Here is a 24,307-nt window from a genome sequence, read left to right on the forward strand (position 1 = left end):
TATAGTGTTCATCAGCTCAGTTTTCTTTCTTATATACATTTCCATCATATAAGCCCTCTCCGTTTCTCGAGAAAGTCCCATTCCAAGCTGATCAGCCATAGGTTTCAAGAGCCCAGATGAATCATAAGTGATAATTTACTACTTGATCAACAACATGGTATTTCAAGGATTCTTCACTCAAAATAGTTTTAATTGATTTTGCCTCAACAAAATCCGTTATTAGGGATTGAGATTGTGATCTCTTTTTGTCGTATAAAACGTCGGAATTAGAAAACTCTGAGGGATGATTTTTTTTCAAGTGCCTCTTAAAATTGGATGCAGTGTCACCCCGAGGTACCAGCAATTTCTGCTGAACAAATCTTCTCATCAGCTAAAATTTGGCAAATAATTTTTCTTCCAAATTCAAGGCAATGCTCGTAAACTTTGGATTTCAATTTGACCTATCGAAAATCCCAAAAACTAATTTAAAATTTGTTTGATTTATTGAATTAATAATTGAAATAAATTTGAATAATTTAATCAAACTTGAAGGAAAATATATTTAATTTATCATTGGAAAAATTATGAGTAACTACAACTAATAGGCAACAAGATAAATGTAATTACATAGATAGGTATGACAAATCTAACGGATATTATGAATTTGAGCTTACTATAAAGCAAAAGTATATTTACTAAATACTAATTCAGTTGCTTTTGAAGTAAAAGAGACGTTTGAAGAAAAACTTGCAAATCAAGAGGTTGGATGTACAAACATTGAAGTCCAAAGTGAAAAATAAGTCCTTATTATAGTGTTTTGTTTTTTTGCTATTGTTTTTGTTTTCATAACTCTGATTGGATAATATATTTTTAATGACCTAGACGGCTAATTAATGTGAAAATAAAAGTTTAAAAGTACACTATCCATCGTAAACAAAAAGGAAATATTCGGCGCCAGACTGAAGGGACCCTTAATAAACTTTATCAATTATTATGAAATATTTTTTTATTAATAATAGAACCAAAGGAGGAAGAACTCGGGACTCGCACTAAATGTAAACGAGTCCTAAGAAAACATAGCAAATCCACGAGTCCACAGCCCTGCTTCAAACACGATTTCAGTTTCAAATTCTATGGATATATTACGTAGTTACTCTTCAGATTTTAAATAAAAAAACATTTGTGGGCATTTTTCGGATTAAACTCCATATGATACAAAACTATCCAAATTTTAAAAAAAAGAGCTTGCCATTTGTTAAAATACTATTATGAATTATAAATGCACAGTAATTAATTGTAAAATAGTGAAACTATGTATAATATTCCTTCCATTTGTATTTATTTATTTCCTCTTACAGCTTCTTCATGTTCATCCAATAAAATCTCTTCAACAAAATATTCTTCAAATTGGCAGGATTTCGACTTTATTTTTTGGTTTTTTAAAGCTGGCAGATGATATTTTATGCAACTCTAGTTATGAGTACTATTGAATTACCTATTACCTTTGTTAACACCAGCTGCCTCTTACCTGTTTTTTGGGGGGCAGGGGGTAATACTGCTGTTTTTTAAATTAAGAAATAAAAAATTTCAAATAATTATATTAAATTTTGATTGTTGAAGAGTAAACGATGACGGATACGGAAAATTCATTAGATGGGGTTTTTCTTCGTTACGATCAAATATATAATCAGATAACGAAGAGGCATACACACATTTGACAAAGAGGATATATGATGATGTTGATAACTTAGGATTTCGATTAATCTTCCTAATTCAATTTTCTCTTTGTCTTATTCCCCCTCAAACCTGATTACATTATCTGGAGAAGTATCTTTTCAATTGCTTGTACCAGTCAAACCTTTTTTTCTAGTTGATCTGATTGAAACATTGCCTGTAGAACATGTAAGAATTCCTCAATTTGCAGCTGTCAATAACAAGGCGGCCCGCAGGTTTATATATTATTAGTTTTTTGGTTGGGTTTTTTTTTTTGAAAAAATTTTAAAAAATTTGACCTCTGTCTTCAAATTAATTTTTTTCTTCCATTACGATAATTTTTCATAGTCCAAAATAAAAATCCCTTCATTGGGGGGGTGCAAACCCTTCCTCTCTGAATAAGTTATGCTTTGTTGCACGGAATAGTATTTTTGTTAGACCTCTTGATCCATTTTTTCTCAATTCTTCTCAAAATACTGCAAATTATCTTATGAACCCCAGAGCTATCATATTTAACTTTGACATAGGGTTCCTAACTAATAAGTATATGAACTTCCTTAATTTTCCAAAGTGTGACGTCTTTCTATTATGAACATTCTAATAGTTTCTCACAAATTCAATTAACTCCGCCAATTCCATGACCTTAGGTTCAGTATCAGAATGAAATTTGAGTGCGCCAATAGTAGACTCTTTGAAAATGGCGTAAAATCAAAAATTTCAGCCTATTTTGTCCTCTGATTCAGGATTTACACCCTTCTAAATTTTTGCCTGAACGCCACCTACTCTATTTTTAAATCGCTGTATTTTGAATGTTTTTGAAGATAGCGATCTACTTTAAAAACCATTTAATAGATAATTGTGATTTGTTTTTTTGTTGTATATATTGTATAAGGCAACAAAATGATTTTTAACCCATAAGCTCACGAGGTCAATATTTTGAGCTCAAAAAAATTAAACATGTTCATTTTCGATTTCACTCAAATTTTTATATGTTCATTTGTAATATATCATAAATATATACAATAAGTTTTTGAGATGCATTCGATTCTACTTAATTACTACATGCTAACAACCAAGCATATATATAGCAAAACTCGAGTATAATAATAATATATATATTCAGAAATTTGTTCAACCTTCGCATACATTTTTATCTGTAGTATTTAAGTGGAATCGAATTGAAGGATCTCTAGCTCCTATTCTCTGCCAATATATCTACTTAACTTTCGTCTCCGATACTAAGTTTCCTATAGCATTTGATTAGTGCTGTACACGAAATTTCCTTACAGTCTACATATAAATAATTTTTACAGGGAAAATTGACCTCAAATGCGCTTTGAGCTCGTGGTACATACTATGACCGTATCCTGTTTTAATATAAATTCCAAATTGATACAGTTAATAATGATACACGAAATAACTGAGTTAATAAAAACTAAAGGAACATAGAATTTGTAGTTAACCAATTTAGAAATAAATTAAAATTGCCAATATATTGTTAAAAATATTTTTTATTATGATTGGAGGCAATATATTTTATATACATCCTCTATATAGTAGGGGGACACTTCAAGAGACGAGTCTCTTTAATGGAAATGTATGTGTTGTGGGAATATCTTCCATAAATGAACCTGATGGTGTAATAATTCCTCTGTTGTCCGAGTTTGTCTGATATTACCAATCAGAATGTGAACATTTACAAAAAAAAATCGAAGAAATCTCATTTGTTGTTTCGGTCCTATTTTAGAATCTCAGTTCACTTCCATTCAATCCAGTCACACATGCCGATATTTAACGAAGATAAAATCAATCGCTAGTGACGTTATTGAGTCGTGTAATTTATATTAATGAAGCAAAGTGGACTATAAACATTATATGAGGACTCATTTTTAACAACAAACTAATTTTATAAAAAAGATATGAGTACATATGCAGTGATGAAAACCTGTTGTATTTTTTAGCTCCTCCGTTTTTTTGTAATTGGTAATCTGAAGAATGAGTTTTCTTTTTCTTTGCTGTTGTCATTATTATTTAATTCCTGAGTAGTGAACCTCCTTTCCTAATTAGATTCAATAATATTATTAACCTGATCAAACACTTGTATTTGCAGATAAAAGACGGAGTGTAACCCTGAACATTTGTTGCAGATTTATAATTGTAAGTCCTTGTTATGCATAGAGACCTATTCATATAATGTGTAATTAGATATCTAGGGTTGTCGCAAGGATCGACTTCTGGATTCGATAGGACGGTAGTAACGAGCGACTGCAAATGTGAATTCAGGGTCTTTATACACACATATAAACCGATAGGGATAGACTGGTCACAAAAGTCCGTGTTGGACTCAAAGAAGTATTGGGGATCGACATTTGAGTAATTCTAGCAAATGTCCTTGTTTATATCCTTATCTTCTTCCTCTCTTGTCACAGCTGATCTAATGAAACATCATGAGCATTATTATTTCAAAGACTAAATATGTTAAAAATCATTTTCTAGGGAAGGGATGAGGTACCCAAAAATCTTATTTAGAAAAACGTTTCTCTGCCTGGTTGATGTCATAAATGCGCTCTCAACAAAAATGTACATTGAACTTGCCCTTATAGTACAAGCATATTGAAAAAAAAAGTGCACCTTGCCCAAACTTTATAACTTGCCTTCAGCCTCCACACAGTGATATTGATATGTTCTTAAGCGCTCATGTATTTTATCGAAAAGATATTACTTGATTCCTTGGTGCTAGAGATTGACCTTTCTTTTAATCATCTTGTATAATTAGAACATATAGAGATAATACCTTCTCTTGATGTTCTCCTGAAGAAGAACATTTATTTCCACAATCAATTTTATCATTCCAGCGTGGACATCTACATGGATATTTCCGTTGTGACTCGTTGTTATACTGTTATTTCTTAGATCAAGTAGTCTCGCAGTTTTAAGATATTAAGCGAGCAAACACCCAAAAATGACAAACAGATTCAAATCTAATAGAAATACCAGGTTAGACCATCAAGCAATCGGGCTTACTATAATTTTCAATTTGATGTATCGCACCGATTCTGGGCAAGACAGACAGATTTTAACAAAACACACACCCAATCATAGTCTATGACGCCGCTATTGCTAGAATTTTCAATTTGATATATTGTACCAACTGCTGTGTAAGAAATACATATTTTGACAAAATACGGAACCACTCATACACTATGACATCAATATTAAAAAGCGGGATGGAAGTCAAACATCAGTCGTACACGGTGTTATGGTATAACCTTGTATTTCTATTAACCTGGAAACAGACTAACTATAGATAAAAGAAATAAATATTTTTTCCTTATGAATAGTTGACAATAAGAAAAACACAGAAGGTATGTATATGTTTTTTTTCAAAATTTCCTTTTTAACTATCAAGGTTACAAGTGGATAAAAAGGATTGACGTGCTGTGCAAATGCAATCATTTTTGAGAGAATAGTTTTAGTTACAAGGGTATCTATTAGAATTAATAGGAGAACGGAGTGAGACTTTGACAATGGACATTAATTTTTATTAGAAAACCATTTATCTTTGCATTTTGTTGACTGTTATTGAACTTAAACAGTATTATTAAGGACTTTTTGAACAACAATTTTATAGGTGTATCATAAAGAAAATTAAACAAATTGAAATGGTATAAATGTATAGCTGAATCCACACTCAGACTTTTTATTGCTGAGAAGTAAATGATTTTTTTTCTAAAATGGTTAGAAAAAATATAATATTTGTAAGATACGTCGACTTTGAAGTAGGGCCGGACAGATATGGATTTTGGGGCAAATAAAGATTATCATTTAGTTAAAAAAGCAAACAAATTGATTGGCCAATTTTTTTCTTTAAATTACCGTCTATGAAAGGACCATCCATTCCCAAATAGATTTGGTCCAAATGCTTAAAGCAATGACTGTAGCTAGTAAAAGTAATGATTCTATGTAGAGGTACAAACTGAACCCTAAACTGGGTCGGTAGAACATATATTATAATATTTTCCCTGTATTTATCTTAGTTTAATAGAAGTTTCTCCTCTTTATGGCAGTAATTCATATTCTCCCGCTCCTCCAATCATATAACAGGCAGTTATTACAAACAAGGTTCTTAATTCAGTAAAACCATATTAGTTCTTGCTCCCAACTTCTTCTCATGTTCATTTTTCCTTTATAAAAATTGCATCTTTACTCATAAATTATGAGCAAAATATGATAAGGAAAAATATATAATAGACTAATTAATAACAATTATACCATTTTATTTACTTTATAATAAATCATATCAAAACACTGGTTCAAAATGGCGTGTGAATTTTGCTAGGCATTGTTCATTTTATTCATTTTGTAGGAAGGAAATCTATAAATCTACTCTATCGTTTAATTTTTTTATAATACATATGTGGTATTTGAACAAGGGGATGGAAGGAGAAGGGGCACGGCATATGTAGATTCGGCATTCTGATTTGCTAATGTGGGGGACGTCACAAATATATTAGTCACTCAGAAATAGAAACAATAATATAGCAACATGAGTTGAGAATTTATAGACCCCTTTCACTCAACAAAATCAAACCCCAAATTTGGCCTGTTACATGGGAAAGTTATCAGTGGATTCATCACCACTCCGAATCTGCAGTGTCTTCTGTAGCCACTTTTGTGATCTCCTTTACTCTTTCTGCTGGTTCTACAGTCTTGTCTGCATCGAGGTCTTCATCCGTGCCACCGTCTGCTCCTACAATCTCCTTCTTGAGTGAAACTCCGTTTTCGGCGAGCAAACAATGGGCTTATTTCGTAGGTTAATTAATGCAAAAAAATAGTCTTTCAAATATTATTGATTGGGCAAATGGGCTGACGGGGTTTTAGATTTATTCATAAGACTTGATATATTACTTTCCATTGTAAGTTATTTGTATTATTTTTTCAATGAAATCGAATTTCAACAACTACCAAAACCAATACAGTTAAAGAAACGGTGTCATAGTTGTGCCATATGTGCCGTGGCCTCTTATCCATTACCACCTGATACACCCTATCACAATTTTACAAAAGATCCTGCATTCCTCCGAAATTGCATAAAGGCCTGAGAAAGAAAAAATAAGTTCAACCCAAAAATATCTTGCATCTGCAGCAACCATTTCGGCCAAGACCGATAGGAAAGATATCTCTTTGACGAGTTACTTGGACTAACATCTGCAAATTTATACACCTCCAGCATTTCAACCTTCTGAACGAACATAAAGGTCTTGGAAAAGGGAGATCCACCAAACTGTTCAAACTTTTTTGGCTGTGAGCATCTAGATTCGAGAGAAATGATGCCTCAAGTTGTAGAAATTACTCAAGTTCTAGGCTCTATTGTCAGTGTTTCGGTGAAAGAGGTTAAACGTTTCCAGTCTAAAAAATTTAAAAAAAAGATTACCCCCGATTTATTCTTAAACTGACTCAAACTCTAGCTCAAGTCAAAAGAATCCTCAGTCCACAAAAGAAACGTTTTCATTATGATGTAAAGGATGTTAAAAAGCCTTTATTTTTGAATAAAACTTTTGAGTTCTTGAAAAAAAACTCAAACCGCCCAGTTGCCAAGTGGCTAAACTGTTGATATGTGGACCGTAGGTTTTAATTTTCTGCCTGAAATTCCGGAAGACTGCTTACGAATTCTTCACGAAATATGTCTTAATTTTGAAAATGAAGAAGACTGCATTGGAGCTTACTCTTTTGACGTGGTTGATATCAAGAAACGGTTTGAAATTGAAACTCAAACTCAAACCATATATGGTGACTACAAGAAAGTCCAAGCTGCAAAGTTCTGAGGTCTTTTTAACTCTTGAAAACATGTTGTATATCTCAAGTTTCAAGCTCCAATGACAAACGAGAGAATGCGAGATTATTAATGAAATTGAAGTATGTGGTATCATGCTCTTAACCAGAGATGGCAAACTACAGCCCGCGGGCCGCATACAGGCCGCCAGCACTTGCAGAAACTCACTTATTGTTTTGATTAAATAGGTTACATTACAAAACCCTTTACGATTGTGTTGTTCTCTTCACTTTCAGTGCGTAAACACACACGTCAGTCGTGCATGTATTGCAACATGTTCTCAACAGCTAGCCGTACACTTCTCACGCATTGTTTGATTCAATTGTTTGATCATAAAATACAAATATGGTAGCCTACCAGTACATCCACTTTCCTCGAAATAGCTTTTCATTGATATTTGAGACGCACAGTTTAATGTTTGCTACTTCGACAGGATTTTTATTAAAAAATAAAAGATTTATATTTTTACTCTGTTAAAATAATGAGTGCTGATAAGAAGCTCAAGATTGAAGACGAAAGTCGTATTTTCAATAAGGAATGGACTGTAAAATAATATTTTACGAAAGTTGGGAATAAAGCAGTTTGCATGTTATGCCTTGAGTCCGTGGGTTTTTTCAAGGAGTACAATTTAAGGATGCAAGAAAGCAGTTTTTGTGGTATTCGCTTACATTGGATGAAAGCACTGATGTACAAGACACTGCACAGTTGTTGGTATTATAAGGGGAATGGATGCTAATTTTCAACTTACTGAAGAGCTACTTGGTGTCGAGTTTCTAAAAGACAGAACAACTGGTAAGGACTTGTTACGTTTCTGTTGAAAACTGTATTGCAAGAACTAGGCTGGAGTGGAATAAAATTGCAAGTGTAACAACTGATGGAGCTCGTGCTTTGAAAGGAAAAAATGTAGGGCTGCTGAAGTTGATGAATGACAAGATCAAAGAAGAACATCCTGACTATGCCCTAATACCACTTTACTGCGTCATCCATCAAGAAAGTATGTGTAAAGGTGTACTGAACATTCAGTACGTTACTGATTCAATTGTCAAAGTTGTCAATCTTATCAGAACCAGGGGGGCTTAACCACAGGCAGTTCCAGGAATTGTTGGCAGATTTAGAAACTGAACATTTGGATGTCCTCTACCACAACCATGTTCGCTGGCTGAGCCTGGCCAAAGTATTGAGGAGAGTGTGGGAGCTAAGAGAAGAAATAGTGATGTTCTTCATAGTACACGGCGTTTTTCTCTGCAAAATAGTTGTTCACGAGACACTTTTTGTGTTTCGCTCAATCATTTAATTTGGCGCCTAAAAATTTTAAAACAAAAAGCCTTAAAACATAAAAAAAATGTATTCATCACTTTGTTATCTAACTAATAAGAAATATTAAAATGTAATTTTTGTCAACTATCGGATTTCTACTAATTATTAGTTTACTGTACATAGATGGGTTGAATTTAAATTATTTCTCCTTGAGTATGTAAATCACAAATTGTTATTAAAATCCCCAAATATTAATGAAGAATTATTATCTTATACTTACAATTGAATAAATAAGACCTACTTGTATGTATTAATCAAAGAAACTCTGACAATTTGAGGAATGTTTTGGAGGAGAGCAGCTTAGGGGTCATGACGGTTTTAAATTAGCTACAAAAGAAAATATATAAAGAAATCAAAGAGCCAACGCTTTTGCCGAATGAAAGGAGTGAGCAACCGAAAAGAGGAGAAGAAATTATCTTTCTTAATTAGTGCTGGATAGGTCCAAGGCACGGCTAAATAAATAATTTTTTTTAAATAAACAAAAATGTTGTATACTTTTTTTCTCAGCTGTTTTCATAAGTTGACTCTTGTACGATATGAGGGAGCTGACTGTACATATTATGAACTCAAAAAAGTAAGTATATAGGATTTGGATTTTTATATGTATTAATTTATATCAATCAATCACCTTCGTTAAGAAGTTTTGTTATTGATACATATTTTTGATAAAAATATCAATTCAATGTACCTATATAATAATTAATGACTATTCTGTAAAGAATAATTAATATTTGGGAACTAGAAAAATACAGAAGACTGTCTAGCATATTTTTTTTTTTTTTCCTTTCTCTTTTGACCGTCGAGATTGAGCCAAATACTCCAAGCTAGGAGAGGATAATGCATGATAATTACATCCCCTACTTTAACTTATAGCATTTCGTCTCATTGAAAGAGGTTATAATAAAACTTCAACAGCTAAATGATGCAGTTAATAATAAGTATGTATTTATCATAAAAGACCGATCTGATAGGAATCCAGTTTTGTAGTATGATCCATAGTGATGTTAATAGTGAGAATTGAAAAAAATAAAACCGATGAAAGCAATAAGAGAAAAAAAATAAAATAACGTAAAACTCATAAATTTAAATATTGATGTTCTATATATACATTTTTTGTGTCCTATCAATACTAAAACACATATATCATGTCTAATTATATTATAATTGATAAGGGAGAATTAAGTGATGAACACTTCTTCCTTTTAAACAGCTGCACTCTTGTGTTTGATTATTTTATTTTATCTCAATTAGTGTTGTATCAGTCGTAGGACTAATCGCCTTATTAGTTATTGGTCTTTTTTCTCCGCCTCTTTCAGTTTTTTTTTTATCAGTCCAATCTTTTTTAACATTCAACGGTCCAAAGGAGTCTTTTAGTGCTCCGGTCCTGGTTTTCTTTTTCTTTTTTTCACTGATAGCTAGGATTGAAGAGTATAAGAAAATAATGAATGATAGCTGGGACATATTTTTGTATCTTTGAATGAGATTATGAATTATGACGAAACTTTAGCGACTCAAATGACGTAATTAGTAGTAACTACGTAATTTCAGCTGTTTTAGTGTCTACAAAAGACCGATAAGGACCGGTCCTAGGACTGACCAATTTTAGAAACGACCGAACTGATAGGACTCCAGTCTTTTTATTTTTTTTAGACCGATCCAACACTAATCTCAATACATATTATATTGGTGATAGGTATTCTATCAGTTTAAAATAATCTTACCATTTTTCTAACTTAGTCACTTTTCCTCTTTTAGGTAAATAGAATGCATATGAAATATATTTCCTTACATTTTTTCTTGATTTATTTGGCTCATAAAAATATTTAAAAACTGCAACACTAGAAGATAGAGGTTAATGAGACTTTTGCATTTGTTCTGCCTTGACAAGAGCTACTTTGGAAATGGCGCAGCGCAAATCAAATTCAAGGTCAATCAGTCTGTTTTGTGATTTGATCTCAACCATGTTCGAAAACGGCAACTCTCATAGGTACGTGGGGGAAAATACAACCAGTAGTGTGAGCGCTGTCATAACAATGTGAGGATACGAACCATGCAAAGTGGCCCAGAATGCCTTTAGGTTTTTCTCGGTAAAAACAGTTGCAGAGTTATGCGCCGAATTGAGAAACTGGTATTCGATTATCCTGCTTCATTCGGGAATTTGTCAACTCGAAAGCTGAAGGGATCCCTCGTGAACTCCGTAATTGTGTTTTGTGGATTTTAAAGTCCAGAAAATATCGTTGAAACTCGTACAGTAGCCTGTTGAAGTAGATGATGGCTTCGTTCTTGAGAACTTCGCTTACACCAGAAAGCGAACTCACTAATTCGAGCCAAACAGGACATACAATACCTCATATATTGGCTGTTTTTGTTTTTAAAACAGTCTGTCTAAAGATGCTTGTTTCATGTAATATACATTTTTTCACCGTGGAGAACCCCAATTTCTCGAAATTTATAGAGAAATTTGCAGATTAAACCTCCCGAGTTACGATTGAGCGGGAAATTGACTATACTGAATACTAAGAGACTATAACTTTTTACTCGCTTTACTTTATACTACATATACTCAAGGTAACTTGAAATATTTCAATTATTTTTCTGCAACCTTTTTATCACAATAATATTACAGTCAAACATTACTATGTTGTACTTATATAATGTACATTAAGGAATATAAAATATTTCTCTGTAAAAGAACACTCAATGATTTACCTATTAAGGACATAGGTATATAGCATATGAAAAATACTTATATAACATAATGTCATTTTAAATTGAATTAAAATATGCAATCGTATACATCAATAAATTTAACAGAATTTTTCGGCCAAATGTCCGAAATAAACCTCCGGCAAATTGTTGTTCGGCCAATTGCCCTTCAGCTAAAAGTCCACTCTTAATACTCTCTATTTTTAAATGTGTTTTTTTGTATCTGATGCACAGGACATTTAAAAAAACTAAATTTTAAGAAAAATCTTTGATATAGTCTCCTTACAGAAAATTTCAGAATCTATCCATCCATATATTACAATATGAAATTATAACCATAAAAAGAAAATATATTACAATTTATAATTTAGATATACTTTATTAAGCCCGGAGTACGTGCTATTCTGTGTTTTCCAGAAAGCTAATACCAAAGGAAGTTAAAGGGATTCAAGGGAATATACTTTAAACTTAATCATCCATCTCATGAGATGCTCGAATTTGGACTGCTGTATTCCAGGAGGGACGACGACATACAAAGTACTCCAAGCTATCTTTGTATGGCCTCATTATACCATGTTCACAATTTGAAAACACAATTCACGTCATAAACAATTTATATGTAAAATTGCCCCTGACCGAATTTTTCCTTTGGACCAATCTAGACCGAATTTTTGTATGAGACTGGTCTAGACCAAAACATTATTTTAAAGGATCGAATTAGATCGGTCCAATAAAAATAATAACAGTCTCAGATTGGTATACGATTTCCAGACAGCAGCCTAATACTAACATAAAACATTGATAAGGACCGGTCCTAGGATCCTAGGTTAAAATAATAATAATAAAGTTTGCCATTCCTAGGACTCACACATTTTATTAAGACTGCAGTCTTTTTATTTTTTTGCATATTGTATTTTTTTTTAAAAATTTTATGCAAAATTAATTAATAGAAGAGATATGATCAAGAAAAGTTGAGCTATATCGCTCATACAATTAAAATGTTAAGTTTGTATTAATTTTGAAACAATTGAAAAACAAAAAATTGCTTTAATAATATAGAATATAAACAAAGCCTGTGAGAGCACACTCACATGTAATTACTCAATACATAGATGATAGATGTTCCCTTCTCAAAAATGAAAGAATAATAATAAGAGTTAGAGAAAATAAAAAATTCTGATAGGATGAGCCAAGGAATACTTTAATCTCTAGTGCACTCACTGGATGTCCTTTAGCTACAGAAGTAATATGTTTTTATTGGAGGTAGCTTCTTTTGAGGTCTTTGCCCGCTTTTTACAGTAGGACACTCTATCTGTGATGAAAAATTTCAACTTATTTTCATCAAAGTTGAAACCAAGAGTTTATAAATACTGTGAACGACAAAATTTGCAATATTAATAGCATTAACAACCTTTATCTCTATCACGTTGATTATATAAGGACGGCCCAAGAAACGGCCATCCGAAGGACCCATTAATATAGCTGTCATTGATCGTTTTCGATTGTCTTTAGTCTCATCAACATCTATGACAATATCCCTTTCTCCAATTTTTCCTTTATTTTGGAGATTCATGCCTGCTGACAACCTTCATTAATCTATGTAGAGTCCTCTCAGGATCTCTCTCGACAACAAGCACAACAAAAACATTCCTATCATAATTATTAGTATATAAAAGTATTTCCTGAATAATTTTTCAATAATTTTTTACCATTATTAATGTGATTTCTAGCTCTCGTCTTGGCCCGAGCCACGCCGGGTAAACCTTTGCTATTATACAATAAAAGTGGCTCTACATTCTCTATTTAATTATCTCCTTGGTAGTGATCCCATCAAGACCCTACTCTGCTTTTTGGATATGTATAAAAACATCTACTGAGGCATATTCTACCAAAATTAAAACCAAATTGGTTTTGCTACTTTACAGGGCCGCTATTTTGAAGGCCGCGCCGGATCCCCAAAACTTTAATTTTTTTATAATTTTAATTAAAATAAGATTATGATTGAATACAAGTTTAAGTTTGTGTTCTTGTGCATCTTTTGGCGTATTTTTTTAATTCTTTTAATCGAGCCAGTACGAACGAAATTATGACCTTCTGAACTACACTGTTCTAACGCATTAGGCCCAACTTTGAGCAGGCCTAGAATGCCCCAGATGAATCAAAAAACTCTAATATTTCACACACTCTAATTTCATATAGAAAAGCCACCTCACCAAAAATCATGAAAATCGGTGATGATCATTCTGTAAATTGCTAAATAGTGTGTACGCTTGACGTGGAATGAGCCATATACATATGTTAGTAAATATTTGAAAAATACTGGGGAAATCATATTTTCTAAAGTATTGCCACTTTCTATTGCCTTGAATAGTGTGTAATACAGAACAATAATATTTCTACAAATAATAATAGGAAGGATAAAAAAAAGAAGAACAACGGAGAACTCATAAATAGGGAATGTAAATATTGAAGAATATCACTCACTGATGGTTTATTATTCTCAATCTTTGCAAGAGTAATATTCCAATATGGTAACAAGAAAGTTAGCTTTTTAGAAGATGTTTCATGACTAAATAAGTTTTGGAATTGCAATGCCATTCAAATATTCCAACAGTTGTCTACAGAAGTTAACAGGTCTGTTATATATTTTGTAAAACATATAATCACATAACTGTATTGTCTGTAATTAGACTATTTTTGTGGAGATCCTAGTTCTTCGCTAGAGTAATATTCCAATAAGTTGACATTCAATTTAGTTATTTAGAAGATGATTAGAGACTACATCTTCTTAAAAATTGGAATGACATTCAGATATTTCAATAGAATCTATAGAAGTTAAGAGGTCTTTTATATTTTATTTAAACACAATCACAGTTCCAAATAACTATTTAAATGTAATATCAGAATAGAATATGCTTTGTAGACCAAAATATCAAGATACATAATCTGTACGAGTCTAAAATCTTGCACTTGTTTTCCAATGACGAAAGAAGATCAACAGTAGTAAAGAAATCAGGTGTGAGGTTGAAGTGTCCAGGTTATATAATTATCCTTATAAACCATATATCACAAAGTCCAACTTATAAATGTGATTAAAATGAGTGATTTCTTATTAATGAAATAGTTTTCTTTAAGTAGGAGACGAAGCAGAGTTGACTTTCAAGAATTTCAAAGAAGGAGCTGTGGGTGGAGGACGAGAGCTCTCTCTGCTCCTCACTGGGTATCTCAATCGATTATTCTCTCGTTTTATGGAACTCTTTAGTTCTTATATGTAGAAGTATACGAGGATTCCATAGATCTGGAGGAATTTATGTATAGGTAATTGAAGAGGAACCTGCACAATGAACGAACCTTCCATTAAAGGAGATGAGATCCACCGAACGAAGCTATAGTTCAAGGGATCTCGCCTTCTCTCACCCCTGTCCTTCTACTGATTGATGGGTAATTGAGTTCTAAGTCATATGATATCTACTAAAGTATGGCCAATAAGTTCTTATACTATGTATTATATTATAGTATAAGAACTCATTGGTCTTGCCAAGATACTTGGAGATCTTAGATACTAAGTATCTTGAGTCTGGCCATAGGTTTTGTTTTGTAAATCAAAAAGAAATTGAAGTCCATAAATATATATATATAGGTCGCAGCTAAATCTCATCAGCTGAGTTTTCATAATACTAATATTTATTGTTCATATCAAAGATCACGTGGTCTAATCCCTTTGCTTTCTATCTTTGAATATAGAAATTGACGGATCCCACTGACTGGTATATTCCAATTTGATATATTAATATTGTCTATTGACATAGTTATACTAGTCATTGATCATTTTTGTATATATCTCTGATAAATTCAGAGATGTGGACGTATGCACATCGCTTATGGATAATAAGAACATTTCATACCAGCGGTGGAGGATGTCGAACAAGATTTAGAGGATCTCGTGGAGGAGGAAGGAGCCATCGAGGTTCTAGTGGAGCCTCAACGCTCCTCGACAAGTTCGTTAAGCAATTTGCCCCCAACGGATCTCTCATTGTGCGTAGTCCCTTTAATGTGAAGGTTCGTATCTCAAACTTAATATATGTGGAATTATCTATAAACCGCAAATTTGAAATTTATCTTCTTCTATAGGTTCGAGGATCTTATTTTGATAAGAAGAATAATGTGGATCGCCTTAAGAATAAGCGGGTCTATGACGAAATCTATAGTGAACTACAGAGTAGCGAAGATGTCTCAATATCTACCCCTAAGGTCCCTGCTCTATCGGAGTTCTCGGGGGACTCGATTGATAGCAATATTATAAACAAGCTCTCCCAAACCCTTGAATCAATTTTACCCCAATCCAAATCCATTCTTCCTAGAATAACCCCTCTTCATGTTCTCCTGTATGGTCGATTACATCATCGTATAGATTCCTACTCAATTGTTGACGCCAATCAAAAGCAAAACACACACTTATACCTCACAGATGCTAATTCTTTTGAGGAGGCAGAGTCCATGCTCAATCAACAAATTCATAGCATGGACACATCAAATCTTGTTCCCGATGGTCTCTTTACATTACTCACTCCTTCTTTGCATCCAAATGAATTGCTGGGTAAAAAACTCAAAAACATACTTGACTCTACTAAACTGAATGACGATGAAGTTTTATCATCGAGTTTCAAGGTGTTTTGTCCTAAGCACATCTTTGATATTCCAAATAGTGGATTAAAGTCTGTTTTTCTTATTCCAACCGTGATGAGTAAAATCTACCTCCAAGTACATAATTCATTTGTAATCATTTCAATAGTTGTTGCTTTTTTTTTTCTTTGATTAGGGCGAGGGAGGCTCACATTTGGAGTTAGACTCCACTTTAATACACAAAATTGACTCTGTGGGCCTCCATACAGAGTATGGAAACATTACTGTTCGTGATTTGGTTTGTCAAGAAATTCGTTTAGCCTCTCAAATGGGAGACATCATGTGTGAAGGAAATCTAGAGGGTCATGTAGTAGTCGAGACAAATCACGATGGCGACTTTCTTGCATCTCATGTAGACGGTCCTTCTATGCTTGTTACAACGGATGACGGAGACATCAATGTCCTTGGAAGTGTAAACAGTGATGTCTCTCAGTTTTATACTCGGAATGGTCACATTTATGTTAAACATTTAAACAATCAAAGCTACATGCTCGTAAGAGAGAGTGGAAATATACTTGTGAGTGTAGATGAAGGGTTCATCACTGCCGTGGTTAAAACTGGGACCATTAATGTGTCTATCGATCAGCTAACTGCAGATTCTACTCTTCAGGTTTGTTTTGCCGAAATAATATGACACTATAATATCACATATTATTTTATTTTCAGGTGGAAGACGGTGAGATTATACTTAAGGTGTACAAGAAGCGCAACTTCCGAATCAATGCAATTGCTCAGCATATCAATATTTCACCACTGAGTAGGTCCTTTATTTTAGGTTTTAATTAGAGTCACACTCATTTACTCACTTTTCTTCCACAGTTGCTAATCAAGGAGACTTTTCTTTTAGTGATGAATCGTCTCATCATCAAACCTTTCAAATCGATCCCAGCGCTAAGGCATCTGATCATTTACCTTGTCCTGTCCTCAAAGTAGAAGTCCTTCAAGGAACTTTGAATCTATCATTGATCCCTGAAGAAGAGGACAAATCTACGAATTCAGAATCGGAGAGTCATAAAAACACGTGATATTGCAAATTATCTAGCCAACTAATTATGTTACAATTGTTTGCTTTTTTATGTAAACGTTTTTATTTATTGGATATAGACATTAAGTTCTAACTTTGAATATAAGTTCTACTCGATCAACGCATCCCTTAAAAACAGCTTACGAACTTATTTGTTTTAAATTAGTGGTACAAGAAACACTAGATACAGAATGAGAATAATATACACACAAGTATAATCAATAAGGGTGATTTGTAATGATAGGTTATTATCCGTAATGTATAGTGCTATCAAATATATAGAGGAATCGGACGACTTACTCAAGCCATATTTGTAGGCTTAAATTATATAATCGAGTCTTAAAGTTCAGAATGTCCTGGCATCTTAAACTGAGAAGCATAAGTCTCAACACGCTTGTTCAAATCTTTGATTTTACTTGAAATTGCCTCATTTTCATCGAGTTCTCTATTCCATGTCTTTAAATCCGCGCCTACATTATTTTTTGCTTCCTTAGCAATAGTTAAAGCTATAAAAGAAATAAGGATAAATGAGCATTGGCTAAGCTATGATTGAATAAATCACCTTCATGAATAAAATTGACGACATGGACCATGTCCTCCTCTCCTAAGCCTCTTGTGGTCAAAGTGGGAGTACCAAGTCGAATTCCACTGGCTACCATACCATCACCCGGTACTGAAAATATTAATTACTATAAAAATCCAGTTCCAATGTAAGGATTTAAAAAAATATATCATTACCGCTATTTTTATTAACTGAGATTCCCACAAGTTCCAATATCTTTTCTCCTTTACTTCCAGTGAGACCAGAAGGTTTTAAATTGACTAAAATCATATGATTGTCAGTCCCATCTGTAACAAGACTATACCCCTTCTCCTGGAGAAGTTTTCCAAGAAAAATTGCGTTTTTGACAACTGACTTCTGATAGGAAGCAAATTCTGGAGTACAGGCTAATTTCATGGCAACTCCTACACCAGCAATTGCGTGATTGTGGGGTCCTCCCTGAAGACTAGGAAACACTGCTTGGTGGACTTTAGTTTCCGCCTTGATGCTTTCACCGTTTTTTTGTACGTCTATAAGTTATTTTATGTTGGAAATGCATAAATATTTTCAATTATGTAATATGTATTATAAAAGAAAAACAACCACCTTTTCTGAAGAAGATAACGCCTGCTCTGGGTCCTCGAAGAGTTTTGTGAACGGTGGAGGTGACAAAGTGACAATGTGGAAAAGGAGAAGGAATTACTTTAGCTGCTACTAATCCAGAAATATGAGCCATATCTGCGTGTAGATGGGCACCAACCTTATCCGCAATTCTCCGAAATTCTTTATAATCAATTATTCTTGTATAAGCACTCGTACCCGCTATGATAAGATCGGGTTTGAAAGCCACGGCTTTTTCTTCGAGATCCTTTAAATCTATGAGCCCTGTCTCTTTATCAACCTTATGTCAATCAAATAAATTTCTAAATTACAATTTTGATTAATCATTTAGGATGGGCATACCTTATATAGGCAGGATTCGAAAAACTCAGCAGTGGCACTCACTTTTCTGGATTTATTAAAATATCCATGAGTCAAATGTCCTCCATCTGGCAAATCCAAACCCATAATCTTACCTCCATGACCTACAACGCCTAAGTACAAGGCAAGATTCGCAGAAGATCCTGACAAGGGCTGAACATTAACACCCCACTCCTGAGGATCCAGATCAAATGCTTTTAGTGAACGACTCTCTGCGAGACTCTCTATATCATCAATAAACTCATTTCCACCATAGTAACGCTTTCCGGGGCGTCCCTCCGAGTATTTGTTGTTGAGACATGAGCCCATACATTCCAAAACGGCGAGAGATGTGAAATTCTCAGAGGCTATCATCTCTAGCCCAGAGGTTTGACGAGACTTCTCTTTACGAATCAAATCGTACATCTCTGGGTCAATAATCTTAAGATGATGATTCAGAGAACCCAAATACTTCTGTCCACTCGTCATGCTTCTTTACAAAATATAGTACGCACAACAATTGACTAAGACTTGACGCTTACTACTTACTAGATTCTTGAGAAATGAGAAACTTCAGTTCTCAACAGAGGTGTATTAATTATAAAGGACAGTTATACTTCTCGATCTCGATTCTCGATCAATCAATAGTACAGTAGTTTGTAGTAAGTGTTACTGTTGGTTGAAATTAAAGCTTAGTTCAAATCAACAGGTCAAAACTAGCTAAAAAAAAGGGCGCTTATATGAGGACTGAGGAATGCCGAATGAGCATAGTTACATGGATTTGGTTTATATATATATTGTGTACAAGTTGCAACTTGTATAAGAATATTGGACAAGTTTCAATTTTCTCCTCTTAAAATGAATAATCTAATTACAACGTGGGACATTATAATTACCTACTGTTAAACTGACTATTTGAACTTTATAATGTGCTTCATAATAATTATATTTTAGTAATTTTTAATAAAGTAGTCAAAAATTACACCGTTAATATATCGATCATTTATGGAATATTCAATTATTGCATTATCTTCATCCCAAGTACTGTAAATTCTTCATCTCATTTTTAGATTGCAACTTGTACACAACATATACATAATTGAAAAACTGTTATATGAATGATCGATAATTATCACTTATAACATATTATAATTTATGAATAAAAAAATTTAATGTCTAGTAGATCTGGACGGGATATATGTCCAGGTTTTACTGTTGTAGTAATATATTTTACGTGTACATAGTTTTTAGAATCAGTGTGTATGATGATAAGCTCATTAAATATAGTCCTTGGTTTACCTTTATTCTTCATACTTTATCATTTTACTACTCCTCAGTGTTATCCAAAAATACATGAGGTAGTTTAACACTACACTTATCATCAATGATAAGTTATATTAATTAATACATAGGTTAATAATTAATAAACTCATAATATAAGGAGATGTTGTAATTCAAAAATATCAAAAGTATTGCCCAAAATACCAGTAACAGCAAAAAACAAATGAAAACATTATGCATAAGTAAAGGATTTCATTCAAAAATGTATAATCAAGTTTAATAATCACCTATCATTTTTTAAAGATACAATTCATTTTGATTCAAGCTCTAAATTTGAGCCGATCATTATTTCTTTATTTAATTCCCACTGCACACTCAAACAGTATATTTTTAGTTACTGTTATTACTATAGAGTAGATACTTTTTTAAAAACGAAAATCAAATATTATATACATTTTAATACATATTATAGAACATGGAACCAAATATACTTAGATACACATTGTCTCTAAGTATCTTCATGGAACGTAGAAATATGAATAATATTATGAGATGAACAGCTTGGTTTTTATTTTTTGTGTAGTTAAAGTTCATTTTTTAAATTGACCCATAATTTATTTTAATTTGGGCCATAAATTAAGCTCACTGATGACTCATCAGTGATGTGTGATGTTCGTATGTAACATGTGATGTTCTGCATATTGTTCATAAGATTTTTGTATGGAATATGTTTATTCTCATTTGTAATTTGGTCGACATTTTCCATGAGTCTTAATACCATCTGGAGGAGCAAAAGCTCAAATAATGCAACCTCTTGTAGTGAAAAACATAATTTTGTTTGACAAATTCCTGTTGGTAAACTCAAGATACTTAGATATCTTGGGTAAACTCATATGATCTTTGTTCAATTATAAAAATATAGTAATAGTTTGTCGTTGTGTAGTTTTATATCAGGTGGTATTTTATTTAACTCTTCCATTTTGGGATAGTATTTCATATCCCCAAAAACGTTCACAGCTCAAAATCAAATTAGATATTTGTAAGAAGGTTTCCTAAAGTAAATCGTCCTGAAATAATTGATCTAATGATTGAAAATTATGAATTTGCCATTCAAAAATAAAGTGTGAACTTCAGATCGGGTTTTTACAAGATTATATAGTATGTTACATTCAAATGTTATTAAAATATTATATTCTACATTAACTTCTGCATAATAAGGATGATAATTTATGTATATGTTAGCTGCCGAACAGAAAGAGTAGAAAACTTCATACAGACTGTATCGATCATTCATATCCCCAATTCGAGATCTGCATCCATCCATCCCATTCCTTGGAATATCCTATTCACACTTCTTCTAGATACTCTCTTCAAGGGATCTCGACTCTTAAGGTGAGATCCCTTGAACATGTGCTTCACTTGGTCGGTGGATCTTGTATCCTTTAATGGAAAGATCGTTGATTTTGCAAGTGCCTCTCCATGTCAAGGTCTGTGATAGTGACTTTGGTTCTCGTTAATCATTGTCCTATACATAAATTCCTCCAGATCCTCTATGGAATCATCGTATACTTCTTTATTACTACTGAGTCTCTTTTGTCATTGGAAAACAAATGCAAGATAATTCGCGACTCGTAAAGATAATGTGCTTCTCTTTTCTCGATATTTTGGTCTACTATGCATATTCTATTCTATTCTGATATTACATATAAATAGTTATTTAGAACTGGAGAGTTCCACAATAAGAAATAGTTCCCGAATAAATTACCCAGTGAGGAAAAAAGAGTTTCATTTCTCATCCACAGCTCCTTCGTTGAAAGTCTTGAATCTTGTTCCTTCCAAAGTTGACCTTTTGTTTCGTCATCTTATTCTGAGAAAAATATATAATTGTTATGAATCCTTCAGTTTCCTTGATGTAAATAATGCATAAACCCCTAGGAAAAAAGTAAAAGTCAATCTCAGATTCTCAATGAATATGCACCCTTTTTTCTAGATACTTGTGTCTGCAATACATATATGTATTTTGCTGCTATCTGCATAAATAGAGTTTGAGAATTATTGAGTACTAAGTGATTATGTGATAACAAATTATAAGTGACCTCTTAAATTCTGTAGACTTGAAATTTTTAAACTTAGTTAGTCTTAATCATTTTCAAAAAAAAAAAAAACTTTATTGCTTATCATCATATTGGAATATATCCCCCCATGAAGATATAGGATCTCCACACTAAAAAAAATTATTCATAAATGTTTCCCATAACAGTTCTTATATTTAATTATTATTTATTTTAAAAATACTCATTAGGGACATTAATACAGACTTTCAAAATTAAAAGGTAAATATTTATATTTTATCCTGCTTTTCTTTGATTTATGCCTATATTATTATGAAAATGTAAAGATCTGAGTAAAACAATTTTTTTGAAGTATATACAAAAGTAAGTTACAGATAATATAAAATCATTAACGCTACCATTAAATGAGATTTTTGCTATTTATATTTATATTTTATCCTGCTTTTCTTGGATTTATACCTATATTATTATGAAAATGTATTATTATTTTAAGCTGACTAGCATGTAACGTAGTTAAATATAATAATAAATCTGAAGCCCTTTAAGATAACCTCTATTAACATTATCTTCATAAGTTTCGATGAGATCTCGATCTTCGCCAGAAAATTCACACACCGTGTGTTATTGATTTCTCAGAAATCAAAAAGGTTTGCAATCTTTAATTTTGAAAAAACTTAATGATGGAAGAGTCTATGTATCCGGATATATAAAACAATAGATTGGCTTGAGATTCTATTCTTCCATAGTAAAATTAGAATTAGAAGAACTGAAAATAAATATATGAATTTGGAACAATTGGATCAGTCCTTATTAGTTTTTATTTTCACATTTACGCTTATTTTTTAGATTTTTATTTAATATTCTTAAGTTTCTAATTTTTTATCTTAACGTATGTACTAGGGGTAACCGTTTTTTGGTAATCTGATTTTCTGTTATGTATTGATGAAAAAGATATATTTGAAAAGTTTTAGTCTTCCAATGTCATTTTTGTAACCTCTAGTATCTTTTAAAAGAAGTTGTATTTATCATTAGAAGTAAATCGCTCAATATTAACAAAAATGTTCATGACAAATTCTCCTATCCATCCATCTAGGGAACTCTTGACGAGTTGATCTCGATCTAGGGATTGGTGAAGTGACTGAGCCTCGCTTCTATCTGTAATCTATCTACCACATGACTGCTCCGATTTACAAAAACGAATCTGTCAGAATCTTTGATTTGATTTGAACAATTACAATTACAATATTGTTTTGCTTCTTTTGTCTTTCTTTCTTCCTGCAGCTAGATTATCCCAATTCTTCCTTTTTGTAAAAAGTTTCCTTTCCAATTTATCAATATTTTTAGGATCAGTATAAAATGATATGATTGTTTGTGCAGTCACTGTATTTAATCACAGAGTCGGTTTGTAACACAGAAAATACGTATATTTATCTATAATTTGGAGTCGCAAATTTTAAAATAGCTGCAGATTCGGAGCCGGGATGTCTAAATATTATAAATCCAATCTCAATAATCTATTCGAATCATACTCTAAAATTTAAATTCTCAGTCCCTAAAATAATAAATCTACATAATTTTTTTGATTAAAACTACACAGATCTAAGAATCAATTATTCTTAATTTGTAGTTTGGAATAATATTATGTGATCTTAGTTCTGAATCCAATCATTTGAATTATGCAACCCCAAATCCATTTGACTAATTGTGCAAATATATATTTTAATTAATTGAATGAAACCTATTACATAGTAATTTTGTAAAAATACGAACTGAAGCTGATACTTTATTTTTGAAGAAAAAAATTAATCAATTTAAATTATTAATTTAATAAATTTTTTTGAAAATTTACGTTAGAAAATCCTTTAACATAAATTTACTTTGATTTTGAATTGTACACATTAAGTCAATCCATCATTTTATGCTCAAAAACATTTTTTTAGGATTTCAAATATTAGCCCAAAACAGAATAGTTATCTTAAAATATCACCTGATGTTATTGTAAAATTACAACTACTACAAATATTATAGGTTTATCATTCTACCAAGCTGACACCAAGTCGAATTTCTCAAAAAAAAAAGTGATGCTTTTCACTGCAACAGGTTGCATGATTGGAGCTTGTGCTCCTCCAGATAGTATTGGAAATCATTGGCATTTTATACGTGCAAACCCTGGTACGAGTAAATCTTTTTCTAGTCCC

The 24,307-nt window shown here is 32.4% G+C and overlaps 2 protein-coding genes across 4 annotated transcripts; one reads left to right on the forward strand and one right to left on the reverse strand.

The window, feature by feature from the left end:
- The first annotated feature begins 13,878 nt into the window (after positions 1-13,878).
- On the forward strand, positions 13,879-17,391 carry LOC121131734 (uncharacterized). 3 transcript variants are annotated; one of them, XM_071893955.1, is made up of 6 exons: positions 13,879-14,182; positions 15,293-15,607; positions 15,680-16,309; positions 16,368-16,841; positions 16,898-16,988; positions 17,051-17,391. In XM_071893955.1, the coding sequence occupies exons 2-6, from the start codon at positions 15,407-15,409 to the stop codon at positions 17,254-17,256; spliced, it is 1,602 nt and encodes a 533-aa protein (XP_071750056.1). In that variant the 5' UTR covers positions 13,879-14,182; positions 15,293-15,406; the 3' UTR covers positions 17,257-17,391. The 3 variants fall into 3 exon arrangements, with proteins under 3 accessions (XP_071750056.1, XP_071750055.1, XP_040583026.1); XM_071893954.1 differs by lacking the exon at positions 13,879-14,182 and adding an exon at positions 14,548-14,989; XM_040727092.2 differs by lacking the exon at positions 13,879-14,182 and having other exon boundaries at positions 15,220-15,607.
- LOC121131735 (serine hydroxymethyltransferase) lies at positions 17,296-20,436 on the reverse strand. Its single transcript, XM_040727093.2, has 5 exons — positions 18,760-20,436; positions 18,403-18,697; positions 17,994-18,326; positions 17,818-17,928; positions 17,296-17,761 (listed from the first exon to the last, which is right to left on the reverse strand). Exons 1-5 carry the CDS (start codon positions 19,243-19,245, stop codon positions 17,595-17,597), a joined length of 1,392 nt encoding a protein of 463 aa, XP_040583027.1. The 5' UTR covers positions 19,246-20,436; the 3' UTR covers positions 17,296-17,594.
- Positions 20,437-24,307: the final 3,871 nt, after the last annotated feature.

This window comes from Lepeophtheirus salmonis, chromosome 1, assembly GCF_016086655.4.
Source record: "Lepeophtheirus salmonis chromosome 1, UVic_Lsal_1.4, whole genome shotgun sequence".
NCBI classification, from domain to species: Eukaryota; Metazoa; Arthropoda; class Copepoda; order Siphonostomatoida; family Caligidae; genus Lepeophtheirus; species Lepeophtheirus salmonis.